At 35.3% G+C, this 13,255-nt stretch overlaps 2 protein-coding genes across 3 annotated transcripts; both read right to left on the bottom strand.

Moving 5' to 3' along the window:
* Nucleotides 1-30: 30 nt before the first annotated feature.
* On the bottom strand, nucleotides 31-2,318 carry LOC18043200 (pentatricopeptide repeat-containing protein At4g33990). The gene has a single exon (XM_006436948.2). It carries the CDS (start codon nucleotides 2,304-2,306, stop codon nucleotides 249-251), a length of 2,058 nt encoding a protein of 685 aa, XP_006437011.1. The 5' UTR covers nucleotides 2,307-2,318; the 3' UTR covers nucleotides 31-248.
* Nucleotides 2,319-2,600: 282 nt separating this feature from the next.
* On the bottom strand, nucleotides 2,601-10,903 carry LOC18043199. 2 transcript variants are annotated; one of them, XM_006436947.2, is made up of 12 exons: nucleotides 9,346-10,903; nucleotides 8,853-8,987; nucleotides 8,514-8,658; nucleotides 7,590-7,892; nucleotides 7,115-7,373; nucleotides 5,900-6,066; nucleotides 5,658-5,768; nucleotides 4,653-4,704; nucleotides 4,459-4,565; nucleotides 4,238-4,366; nucleotides 3,375-3,464; nucleotides 2,601-3,136 (listed from the first exon to the last, which is right to left on the bottom strand). In XM_006436947.2, the coding sequence occupies exons 1-12, from the start codon at nucleotides 10,722-10,724 to the stop codon at nucleotides 2,618-2,620; spliced, it is 3,396 nt and encodes a 1,131-aa protein (XP_006437010.1). In that variant the 5' UTR covers nucleotides 10,725-10,903; the 3' UTR covers nucleotides 2,601-2,617. The 2 variants fall into 2 exon arrangements, with proteins under 2 accessions (XP_006437010.1, XP_024041541.1); XM_024185773.1 differs by lacking the exon at nucleotides 2,601-3,136 and adding an exon at nucleotides 3,157-3,234.
* Nucleotides 10,904-13,255: the final 2,352 nt, after the last annotated feature.

Here is a 13,255-nt window from a genome sequence, read left to right as displayed (position 1 = left end):
GTGCAACTGTAGAAGGCAACTGAAGGTTCGATAAACGTTAGGTAGCTCTAGCCCCGAAATAGAACAAAACTAAATTAACTTTTTTGGTTAGTCGTTACAATGAAAACATCCGGTACTTTTATTCTTTGTTGTTTCATTTCACATCGTTTCTCTATGGGCGTGCCACAATTGGGCTAAAATGATTAGGTTGAATTCTTACAATGTTTGGCTTTGAGGTTCTGGGTATGTAGGGGCTTAGCTGGGATGGCTTACCAATAATCGTTGCATGAGCAAGTGCCACCTTCAAAATGATGGAACCGATTTGCATCTCTAACAATGATCTTCCTTCGATAAATATATGAGATAAACCTGAAGGCTGAGTGGCAATCATTGCAAACACGAAGATTTTTTGTTACTTGAATTACTGCTTCGGGGGTAAGATTCATAATTCCAAAAGCCACAGCCAGTTTCTCACTGTGGTAATTCAGCATGTGTTCCCTGTCTTCGTCTTCCACATCATGTAGAGCGCATGATAGGTCCGGCATGTATCCTGCCATCTTTATCTCAACTGCCATGCTCTCTACTTTCTTGTAAACTTCTTTCCAGTATGGATTTACTCGGTCAGCTGTGTGGAAGCCTTGAATGTCTTTACCATATTCAATGACGCTGAAAGCAGCAGGTTTCTTCAACCCCTTATTTTTCATATCTTCTCTCAGCTTCCCAACTTCTCGCCATTTGTTTGATGCAGCGTATATATTTGACATTAGCACAAAATATCCAGTATGTTCAGGCTCGAGCTGGAAGAGATAATTGGCTGCAATTTCACCTATTTCAGTATTACCATGGATTCTACAAGCTAAAAGCAATGCGCCCCATACACTATCATTGGGCGGTAATGGCATCTGTTTGATCATGTCAAAAGCTTCATAGAGACACCCGGCTCGGCCAAGCATATCAACCATGCAAGCATAGTGTTTCACCTCTGGTTTCACAGATAACTTTGTCATATCCGCAAAACACTTTCTACCCTCATCAATTAGGCCTGCATGACTACAAGCTGAAAGAATGGAAGTGAAAGTGATGTGATCTGGCTTAACCCCTTCCTCTAGCATCTGTGAAAAGAATTCCAATGCTTTTCTCCCGTGGCCATGCATGCCATACCCTGCAATCAGGACATTCCACGAGCTCACATTTCGTTCACTCGGATGGATGTCATTAAACATATTCTCAGCTGTATCTAGATCTCCACACTTGGCATACATATCCATCACGGCATTCCTAAGAGTTGCATCAATTTTCATATTGCTATTTATAATATAACCGTGGAATTTCCTTCCAAGTTGACGAGAACCCAAGTATGCACAGGCAGACACCAAAATCAATGCCGTCACAGGATTAGGTTTACAATCAGAATTTTGCATTTCATCAAAAAGTAACAAAGCTTCACTTGCTTGGCCATTTTGAATGTACCCGGAAAGCATCGAATTCCATGAGATAAGATCTCTTTTCTCCATCATATCAAAAACCAAACGTGCTTTTTCAACATTCCCACATCTAGCATACATAGCAACAATCGAGTTCTGGATACATAAATCCTCAAGAAATGCATTGCAGATGGCATAGCCATGAACTGCTTGCGCCTTCAAGACATCTCCTAACTGACCAACAGCTGAGGCAACACTCACTATAGTAACAGAATCGGACAAAAGACCCTCTTGCTGCGTCTTTTGGAACAATATAAGTGCCTCTTCAGGTTTCTCAGCCTGTTCATAGGCTGTAATCATCACAGTCCATGAAACCAAATCCCTCACAGACATTTCATCGAAAACTTTGCAGCCATCATCAGTTTGGCCACATTTGGCATACATGTCAACAAGAGCAGCCTGCACATACGAATCCGAAAGGAATCCAGTTCTTAAAATATCTCCATGAACAACTTTCCCTTCAAGAATCAGAGAATTTGATGCACATGCTTTGAGTACAAACGGAAAAGTATAGCTGTTCGAAGAAATGCCACTTCTACGCATGGTAGAATACAACTCCAGCGTTTCAACACAGTGACCGTTATTAGCATAGGCACGAATCATAGTGTTCCAAAGAAAAGAGTTAGACTTGTCGTTATGAATGCTATTGAAAAGTGACCGAGCAGTGTTTGGTTCTCCATATGTGGTGTATTTGATAATGATCTTGGCGCCCAAATGAAGGGCTTGGTTGATGAGCCCTGAAGTTGTGAGGGAGGAGTGTATCTGTCTGAGTGAGGCCAAGAAATTGCAGGACTTCAGGAGTTGATCGTAAAATCCCTCGGTTGATGGCCCCAGCCGTCGCATTCCCTCTGCATTATAGGCAATAATATATAATAATTCTGCTCTTCAATCAGCTAAATCAGTGGCTTATGCACACAGCAGGGATGAATTTGAACATGACATGCTAGGCACGTGCTATAAATATAACATGTTTTATTTTTTGAATTTTTGGTCATATAGTAAAAATTTGTGCACCACTACAAGAATTTTTATAATTTATGTACACGATATAAAACAATCTGGGGTTGGCAAACCCTGGTAATTCTACATCAATGTAACACAAACGTCCTGGATGTAAAACAAATACATAAGACTTGGTACATCTACAATGTTGTTCATGAACTCTGTGATGAGTCAACCTCGCTCCAGAGCTTATCAGCGTAAGCCTTTTCCTCTTCCTTCTCTTCTCCAACATAATCAGTTGCTTCTAGTTCCTCCTCTTCATCTGGGATCTCCATCATTTCTTCCGCAGGTTCAACAATAATTGATCTCTGTTGCTCATAAAGTTCAGTTAAAGCGTCCCTCATAGCTTGAGCTGTTGCAGGCCTGTCTTTAGGCCTGTATTTAGGAGCAGGTACAACAAATGGCAAAACGATATCATCCAAGTTACTTGTATTGTTTCCCGTACTACTCTGTTTCTCCATTGGGGGAAAAATGAATACAATTCCAAGCTCATAATTACAGATGTGAAGCCTCTGACTCGACGAAGATTTAGTTTTCTCGGATCCATTTGGTTTTATGGAGGATGGAATTTGAATGGGTCTTCCCCAGGCAGCAGCACTGAAATTATGTGATCCACAATAAACCCAACCTAAAGATGTATCTGTCCTAGACTGGAAGCGTCTCCACGCCACCTGTTTAAAACATTCTTTAAATTTTCATGCATATCGAACTCCAACAGTGTTGGTCATATGGACAACAGTATCTCGGGACTCCAGGTGGGAAACAACAGCTTGAGAAACAAAATAAATACATAAATCCCACAGAAGGACATCACAAACAATGTCCCATAACTAATAAAAAACTAACAGACTAGAAACCATTATTCATTCAAGAAAATTACAATCATCTGAAAAAGTGCCAAATTCTTACCTTGACATGCATTGGATGCCCTACCCTATCATGGGGATGAGGAATTGCATCATGAAGAATGTCAACGTTTCTTAACCTCTGCCATGTTTTCTGTGCAAAAGATGTACAAGGTAAACAATTAGAACATACTACATATGTACCTGATGAAATAGATGATCACCAAAAGAAACATTGTTGCTTTAAGCTGTGGACATTTGTTCAAAGTTGAAAAATATTGCTGATATAATTCCTTACTTTTGATGTGAAGTTGAAAAGAGAAATTGAGATTTTCGTCAAACATAAATGCAAGCAACCAAAAACCTGTACAAGCCACTGTTTTCATAATATTATATGACAATTTGCCCAGAAAGAATCCATGATATTTCTTTCTCCTGAATGCATGTACCTTATCTGTTTTTAACCATATACCAAGTGACTCTGACACTTGCTGTAGAAAACAGCCATGTTGTGCAATCATATCAGCAATCTATTTCTTTCACTTAAAAATGAAAGAAATTATATGCACCGTGATCATATTGTCCATGTGATATTACAAATAGACTGTCAGTTCTACTTCTACTTCATCAAAAAGTTCAACAGGACATGAATGATCATTGAAGCACTAAATTATAGGAAAGTGTTTTAATATTTCAATAAAATTTAGAGACCACGTAGCCTATTAAGTTTAAAATACAGTACTCGACATACGACAGAAAGTGCAACCAACTGTATCAGCAATTCTTTCCTTTCCTATAGTGAAAAACAGCACCAGTTTCATACTACCAACTTAATCAAAACCAATTTACCCTGAAATCTTTCTTTTTCAATTACTCTTGGAACCCATAACCAGAATATTACTTTAAGCTGATCAAAGGCCAACATACCTCTGAGAAGCAAAGAACGCGCTTTGAGGGCAAGATTCCATCGCAAGCATTCCTCACCCTTTCAATAGTTGGGAAAATAATTCTAATAGATGGACTTCTCAGTTCTTGACTAGCACTCCAGCAGCCCCACTTTTTGAGACAGAAAAGAAATACCGAATCCGCAAATAAGAAAAATTATCTCAACTTTCATGCATCCATCAATTCTCAAGTGTACATTTTACCTCAGGATCAGACTCTTCAGAGTCATAGAATCTCAATGATTTCTTCCCTGAAGCTGCTGCAAATGCAGCTAAAAATTGTGCATTGATTGACCCAATTGACGATGAACCTTATTATTAAAAAAAAAAAAAAGTGTCATTAAGAAATGTTTATCAAGCCTTTTGTAAATAGATAAGAGAGAGCACAAACTGCTCACCATAAGAAAAATCAGATTCTTGTAATTCAGGCCATCTGTATTGACCTAACACCTGGTAAAAACAAAAGCAATAACTAGATAAGACAAGGGTTACATACAAATAAATAATAGAATAGACCATTTAGAATCACTTCTTTACTGCTTAAGTGAACCAAAATGCTATGCTGCTTTATTAAATATGCCAACAGTTCCAGAAACTAGAGTTATATTAATTCACATCGCATGGTTTCATTTTCTACAATCTTTGAATTGGTTTTTTATGCTTCAGTAAGATGGTTTCAACAAAACCTCGTGAGGAAGCACATTAAGTGTAAAAGACTCCCATGAAGAAAGGTTCAGGTTTAATTATGCCCATATATATTCCAAGGACTATTTCACCTACTAGTTTAAGGATTTGGGTTGCTATCTGTGATTCCACATAACAAAATTCTTCTGCTAAGACCATACATGAGAGAGGGTGTTAAAAGAATATTGGCTGATTATGGATTGATCATGTCATATATGCCTATGAGCGATGATAGAGCTATAAACTCTTGTAGAAACTTATCTTCTACAAACTGATTGGCCTAAATTTATTGGTTGGATGAAAATAAAAATAATAAAAATAAGTAATAGTTTAGTGATGGTTTAAATATTAAAATAACTAAAGTTATGAGTTATGTTTCTATCAAAGCCTAACAGGCACTGGAAACCTCTAAAACATGCTTGCAGCCAAAGTTCTCAAATCAAGAACATCATGTTCAGAATAAGACGACATTCTTACAAGAATACAACTATGCAAGATCACAATTTCTTAGCAATAATGAAACAGTGATGACATTTATCAGCAATGCAAAATCTACTTTGATCAACTAAATCCAGATTGAAGCTGGAGAAAACCTCCAAACCAACCTTCTAGAAGGGAAGAACAGTATTTACCAGATTGTATCAAGCCAAATAGATTATGTCTAAATATTTTGCAGCAGAACTGCAGAAAGTTGCAATTTACGAAGCTAATGCCATTACCTCTTGCAGTCTCCAGAGTCCTCTACACCTCTGAATTGAGGCAATGAGAGAGCTTAATGCAACAACATGTTCAATTTGCATCATCTTGGATATATCTGAAAACTTGGGCCCCTGCACAAATGAATCAACACTGCAACCTTCAGATATGCCCATTCCAAAATATGCACATGCTGTCATTTGTCCATAAGTTATAAGCTGCATATCCTGAAAAGCAAACAGGACGAATGACAAAAATACCATACCTGTGAAACATGTAGTATCAGTTCTACTTTTTTGCTGATTCCTTCTAAAGCAGCTGCAAGGACTTCATCACGAGAAATGAATCCAGAGAATCTAATGAATCCAATATCCCACAGTGGAGAAACCCACTTAGCAATATCTCTGGGAATAAAGCCAAGTTGAACGCAATCTAGAGCAAGGAATGAAGCAAATATAATTATTTATGCAGATAACAGTATGAAAATCAGAACTCGAATCACATGCAGATATTGAGAGGAAAGATGGGGATACAAAAGTTTATACTAAAAAAGAAGCCAATCCCTTTACAAAATTTGGGCAATTTACATTTAACAAAAAGGATGAGAAGCTCCCAAGTGAGGCAGGAGCAACACAGAACAATTAAAAGCGGCCCAAGGACAGACCATATTTTTTTGGGGAGTTCTCTATGACCTAAGGTAGAACTAGGTTCACTATAAAGACAGGCAATTCTACAAACATGGAAGAATTCATAATACCTTTAGATATATTTGTATTGTTACCCTTGTTCAATAGGGATGTAAAATTGTTGCTTGTTGAATAACTATGAATCCCAAATGCTAATAGGGAAGAGCCTGATAATAGTATTGTAACATTGTGATCCCCCCTCAAGGGTATGAGTGAATCTAGTCAATTTGCTAGTTGAGTGAACACAAAAACAACCCATATTGCTTTGTGCTAAATATTGTTAGTAGTTCGCAGGTTTCTCAGGATTCATGGCCTCTGTCAGTCAGCGGAGCAAGTTCTATTAATATATTGAATTTAAGCCCAAAGACTAATAGTGTTTGAACCTTTAATAAGTGATATATAACTATAAAAACAAAATTGCAACCTCACCTTTAACCACAAACTGATTATTGAATTCAATTCAACCATGATACCTACAAAGCTACATGAAACAGTAATTCACAGATTCAGTGAACGTGTGATGTCTAAAATAATCTTCAAACTTTGTGTTCAGTTGAACTTCTACTAATTTTAACATGATCTTGACGCATCTCAGTCCTGTAATTTAAATCAGATATTGTGGTAGAACAGCTGATTTGCCCAATATATTTCTTAAATAATAGCCAACTTATATACTATCAAAGCAAAGACATATAATTTGTACATACAAAGAATATACAGAAAGAAATTCAATAAACTGATGTGACAAAAAGCTTAAAATGCATACAGGTATGTTTCAAGCAATCAAATTTTACCTCCATCAGATAACTCATCAGGATTGGGAACAAGGACGCTCACAGCATTCGCATCTGCAGGCACATTTGTGTTTCGTCTCAACAAAATCTTCAACATCCCATGTGCACTAAAAGATTTCCCAAGAAAAGCAGCCAGCTTCTTAATCTGAGTACCATTTGAGTCTGCTGCAGTGCGAAAAAGGTGGCTCAAACCAACCACAGATGTTTCAACTGAACCAAGAAACTTCCCATCCGATGACCATATTGCACCATGATCAACCTGAAATTTGAGTTAACCGAATAGTATGAGGTACTCTTATATCAAAGACACTTCACAGATACCCAAGGTCAAATGCTTTAGAGAGTCCTTCAATCACACAACAAATAAATTGACAGTTTTGGGTCTGTGTTAAAGGTTGTCTATGTAGAATGTTAAGCAGTTAACTTTCATAATATCAAGAACATTAGCACATAAGTAGTAAAGGCAAAAACTCACAGGTTTGGAGTATGTGGACTCCGACAAATTGGGATTTCTGTAGGAATGAATTCCAGGTACCGAGGCAACTAAATGTCCTGCTGCACTGGCAAAGTCGTACTTTGTCAACTCAACAATCCAATGTGCCTGACTGGGTACATCAATCACAAGAGATGCCATAAAGCTTGCAAGCTGAGCAGCAAAGTCAGATCTTGAATCCTGATTAATTTCTTCAACAGGGGTTTGAACAAAAAGAGACAAATAATCAAGTGCACGTCTGCGGGGAAAATCTTGCCACCAAACAGTATTGGTCACAGCATTCCACTGAAGCAAATGATAAAAAAAAATTATTAGCACTACAGTAAAAAATATATGTAATATGCTTTTGAATTGTTCATATTGAAATGAGATGCAAGAACATCGCAACATTTACGAATATATGTGTTTGCTTCAAAAAAGCTTTCCTTCAAAACAGATCACAGTATATCTGAAAATTCCAGCACATTGGGAACAGTTCACTGGATGATATATGTCCCTTATATAGTATATGCAATAGAAATCAAAGGAGCACTGTAGAAAAAGAAATTTAGGGCGGAATCTCTAGCCCATAGGACTGTACTTTCAGAAGTCCAAAGCATCAATCATGCCAGAGGTTCCCATCCAAATGTAAAGACAAAGGTAAATTCGGGAATTTGGGCGAGCATTTCTTCTATTGCTTTGCTCAGAACCATGCAGATGCAGAAATCTTGTCAGTTGAAAGGAAGACCACCAACATGCAGAAAGCAAACTTCCAAGGCTTTTGCATATAGATTCAAGTTCTATTGTATCTTAAGCAGATGCAAACCTATTAACTGTGGCCAAACACTTCATCTATGTCAAAGTTAATATTGTTATAATAGGAATATAATATAACATATACAGCAGGACATTGAACCAAGTAATTACCTGCTTCGCCCCTAAATTAGCAGAAGTAACAATAACACGGATACTATCTTCTCTTTGCAAAACAAACAATTTAGGATGATGACAAGCAATGCCTTGTTTCTTGCAATTTTCACCAAATGCCACAGACTCAGGAAATGGTGGAAACCTATTACGATCAATAGGTTACAAAATGTTTATTGCCAAAAAAAGCTACTTCAAAACACGACATATATCAACAATGTAAACCATTTTCAACCTTCAGCATATTATAAAACTAAAATAATAATAATAAAATAATAGTAGTAGTAGTAGTAGTAGTAGTAGTAATAATAATAATAATAATGTTTAAGAGCTACTCACACTAAAACTAAGTTTGGGAAATTTGGATATGGCACAGAGGTCCTTTTATCCACGCTTGTACTCCAACATCTTTCAGTATTGTGACAAGCTATTGTCACTGGCAGATGAGAAGGAATCTCACAGTAGGACATAAACCTAGCAAGACAGCTTTCTCATTTTTATGGAAAATAGGATTAAACTTAGCATTAAAGGTGTAATTACACTAGTTAAGAATATAAAATTCAAATATCCAGACATAAATAAAGAAAATATTTCAACAATAGTATAGAAACACAGGGAAGAAGCAAAAGAATAAGCCGCCAGGTTTTTCCCTCGTTAGTCCAGACATGATAGACTCAAACACATTTACAGTATATATAGATTTGGAAATCATTAAATAATTTGCTAAAGATACTAGGCAGATCACCTGCTCTATCGTCATATTCATTATTTAGCAGTAGACAAAGGACATCATGAAAGCAAAAGGAGTAATGGAAAGATAAAGCAACTTTACCATAAAATATCGCTAGTAAATGTCGCAATAAACATGCGTGAAATGCTTTCTACAGGATAAAGAAGTTCTGGTAGGGAAATAACATCATAATTAAGTGAAGTGAGGTCCATAAATTCAAGACGGTTCAAGTAAAACTTCTTTCCAGGAGGTGAACAAGAACTGCCCAAACTTTTGCTCTTATGCATACTACCAAAGTGAGTAGCATTCTGCCGGTCCACAGAATTCAACAACTTGGATTTAACACCAGGAGTAGCATTCTTGTTAGAGATTCCAACACTATCTTTGTGATGTAAATGGTCATTATGCACACAAGGATCTACTGGGTCACCCTCAGCTTCTAGATCCACTACTCTTTCATCTTCAAATGTAATTGAGCCTGGCTGCCCAACATAGATGCTTTCATCACAAGGTTTTCGTTCCTGCTGAGAAATTCTTTCAATCTTTTTCACTTTCAACTCTCCATCAATAGAAGATCTGCCAGGAAACTTAGTACTAAAACATCCATAAGTACTCATGATTCCCATATCTGAATTAGCAATCTGCCGAATGCAGGACACAGGGTCGTTACTATTCAATATATTTCTACACTGACTCAAGAGAAAACTTGCTCTCCCAAAAATATCACAATGTTTCAACTTTGGGAAAACAGAATCTGGGTTGCTAACATCATTTTCCCTTAAAGCAAAAACCCTTTTGCTCCTTGTCCCACTTGACACAGACCCTTGGGAGTGTCCCAAAGAGGCCATTGTCCCAACTAACCGTGGTCTCTTTAATACAACCTCCTCCTTAAAAATAATCCCTAAAATCAAAAACCCAATTCGAGTCTGTAACCTACACAAACTTTCATCTCTACAAACGAACAAAACCTCATCACCAGCATTCAGCTCTCTAACAATTCCACTTTTAAGCCGAATCCCATTCACAAAAACCCCATTTAACGAAACCATAACCCTAGAAAAACCCTCATCCTCCTCCTCATCTTCCAATGATTTATCCCTCTTCTTTCTAAATTCATTAACAACAGAACTAAAAGCAGGTAACAAAAATGTTCCATCAAGTACATAAATTTTCCTTTCACTACTATCAAATAAAATCTGGCAGTGTTGCCTGCTGACCAAACGGTTATCAAAAGTGAAGTCACAGTTGATGCTGGCTCGACCAATGGTGTAAGGCCGGTCCGGTTCGAGCGTGAGCGAGTCGACAGGTGAACCGGTGGCGGTTGAAACCAGAGGGAGATGAAGAATCTGGAGGCGAACGACTGCTGTTTTTGAAACAATTATGGATTTTCCGCGTGGTGAAGAAATTGAAGAGGATAAATAATTCTCTCCACTTCTTTTATTGTTGTTTGTTTTATTGAAGAATGAATCTGAATCGTTCATTGCGTTGGGTAAAAAAATAATAATAACAATAAATTAAATAAAGGAATTCAATTGGTCACCGGGAATTCTTCCCAGTGACATTATTGAAAGAATGATAGCGAATTTGAATGAATTTTTCTAGGTAACTGAGTAGGACGAGGGTTTCTTCTTCGCACTGAGTTTTGATTTTCCCTCCTAATTTCTTTTAAATGGTGACTAAGAAGTGAATATATATATATATATATATATATATACTTTTTTAAGTTGAATGTTTAATAAGTTACGTGTCTTTCTTTTTTTTTTAAATTTTAATGATGATGATGATGATGATGATAATAATAATAGTGAAATTAATAACAACGATGACAAAAATAAAAATTAATAAAATTATTAAGTTTTAATAATAATAATAATGTTATTATTATTATTATTATTATTATTATTATTGTAAATAATGAAGAATTTTTGTAAATATTATAAAACTCTTAGGTATTTTTATAAATTTTGTAGGCCCTAAATACAAAGTGACAAAACTTTATTTAGCGTAATTTAAAAATTATGAAAATTAAATGACAGTAAAATGGATAGTTTTGAGAATGAAAATTTGATTCTCAACCCCCCTTGAGAATCAAACTCTCATTCTCTAATCTCATTTTGCTGTGAGCTCCTACTCAAATGATTCTTATTTCTATCTTTATTTTGTAAAGAAAATTATCAGTAATTCTGATTTTAAATTTTAATTTCCCAATTTAGAGAGTAAACTGTAAACGCGCCACAAGCATGTACATTATACAACAAGTTCATTTTTCTTTAGATCAAAGCTCATTGTGCACTTTATATTGCATATATTTTATATTGCATGTTCGTAAAGATGAGATGCAAGGTTCAATGTATTGAAAATGAGTGAATATTTATTAATTTTAAGTATTAGATTTCATGTAGACATGGAAATGATAAAAGTATTGATAGATGATTCTATGTTAAGTGGATGGGGCAAATAAGTCTAAAATTATATGAAATTTTATTATATTAACTAAATTAAACCACAGAAAGCTTAGCAAAGTAAGTTCCAGTTAAAAATGAATGCTCAAAGAATTTCTTTTAAACTGCAAATAACCCCGTTTTGAAAAGGAAATAAAAATAAAATATGAAATACATTAACATAAAATCATTCTTCTCTCTGTGCTAGTTTCCTGCAAATTCAAATTAATTACGAGTATCAAAATGTGCCGTTGAAATGTACACCGATGTAAGCTGCATGGAACTGCACTTATTTTATTTTATATTGATCTGCGTATATTGAAAAAAAAAATGTAATATATAAAAAAAAAAAGGCGCTCTTGGGCCTTGGCCCAGAAATGTTTCACATAATCAGCCAGTCCAACCCATTGATTTAAACCCAAAAGGACCAAATCCAAGAGAAGCCCAAACTCCATTTCAATGGGAACTGAATTTAATTCTCTCTTATCCATTAATTTAGGCTCCGTTTGATATTAATATTGGGTAGATTTACCTTAAAAGTTACAGTATTAAAATATTTAATAAATATTAACTATTGTGATTTAAAAGTTAAATTAATTTGATAAATCACTTGTGTAGTAAAAAATTTATAATATATTTACTATTTTTATTAAAATTATTACTTAAAAGTCGTATTTATTACAAAATAAAACTTTTATTTCATAGTTACAGTATTTTTTTTTTTTTTGCATAACTATTTTAATTTAAAAACTACAATATCTCAATACACAAATAGGGTCTTATATGTCTTTTGAAAACTAACTCTGTTAAATCTTATAGTTTAAAAGTATGTGCGCGTGAAAAAAAATTAACGACTCCCACACTATATATATATATATATATATATATATATCAAATGCATTATTAACACTCGTTCCTTTTTTTCTTAATTAATTTTATTCATTATCAAACATATACTTGATATAAACTAAGAGATTGTATATCTTGTTTATGAAATATGTAAAAGCCGTATCCAACAAAAAATGAATGGAGACTAAAACGCCACAACTGAGGAGCACTGAACCAAATTCAAAAGCATTAATCAAATAAATTACAATAAAAGCTGAAGATATATGATATTTTGACATTGATGATTTGACAGTTATATACGTATATGAAAGTTTAATTTAGTAAATTAATTGATCAAATATGAGAATATATATAATTCAAGCATATAAAACAGCCAACCGGCTCATTTACTGAAGAACACTTTGTGTGTATGTCGCATCTGGCTATTAATGCTTGCACGTTTGTAAGAGCTCAGAAAGCACGAATAAGAATTTGACGAAATGTGAAGCTGAACGGTGGGGGATGATTTGGGAAGTGAAGAACCAAACATCATAGAAAAAGACGTGGACGATTAGCCAACTAGCAGTAGTCAGGAAGTCAAATAATTAGTCTTTATCAATGTCGTGTTTCTATGGATGTCCTTCCTTCAGTCATTACTCGATAAAGGAAAAATTATGAAGACATTTTTTTTTATTTTTTCATTTTATTACTGACACTAAGTTAGCTTAAAAAATAATAGTCGA

The sequence above is a fragment of the Citrus clementina genome, unplaced genomic scaffold (genome assembly GCF_000493195.1).
Source record: "Citrus clementina cultivar Clemenules unplaced genomic scaffold, Citrus_clementina_v1.0 scaffold_4, whole genome shotgun sequence".
NCBI lineage: Eukaryota > Viridiplantae > Streptophyta > Magnoliopsida > Sapindales > Rutaceae > Citrus > Citrus x clementina.
This window is presented reverse-complemented; position numbering and strand designations above follow the sequence as displayed.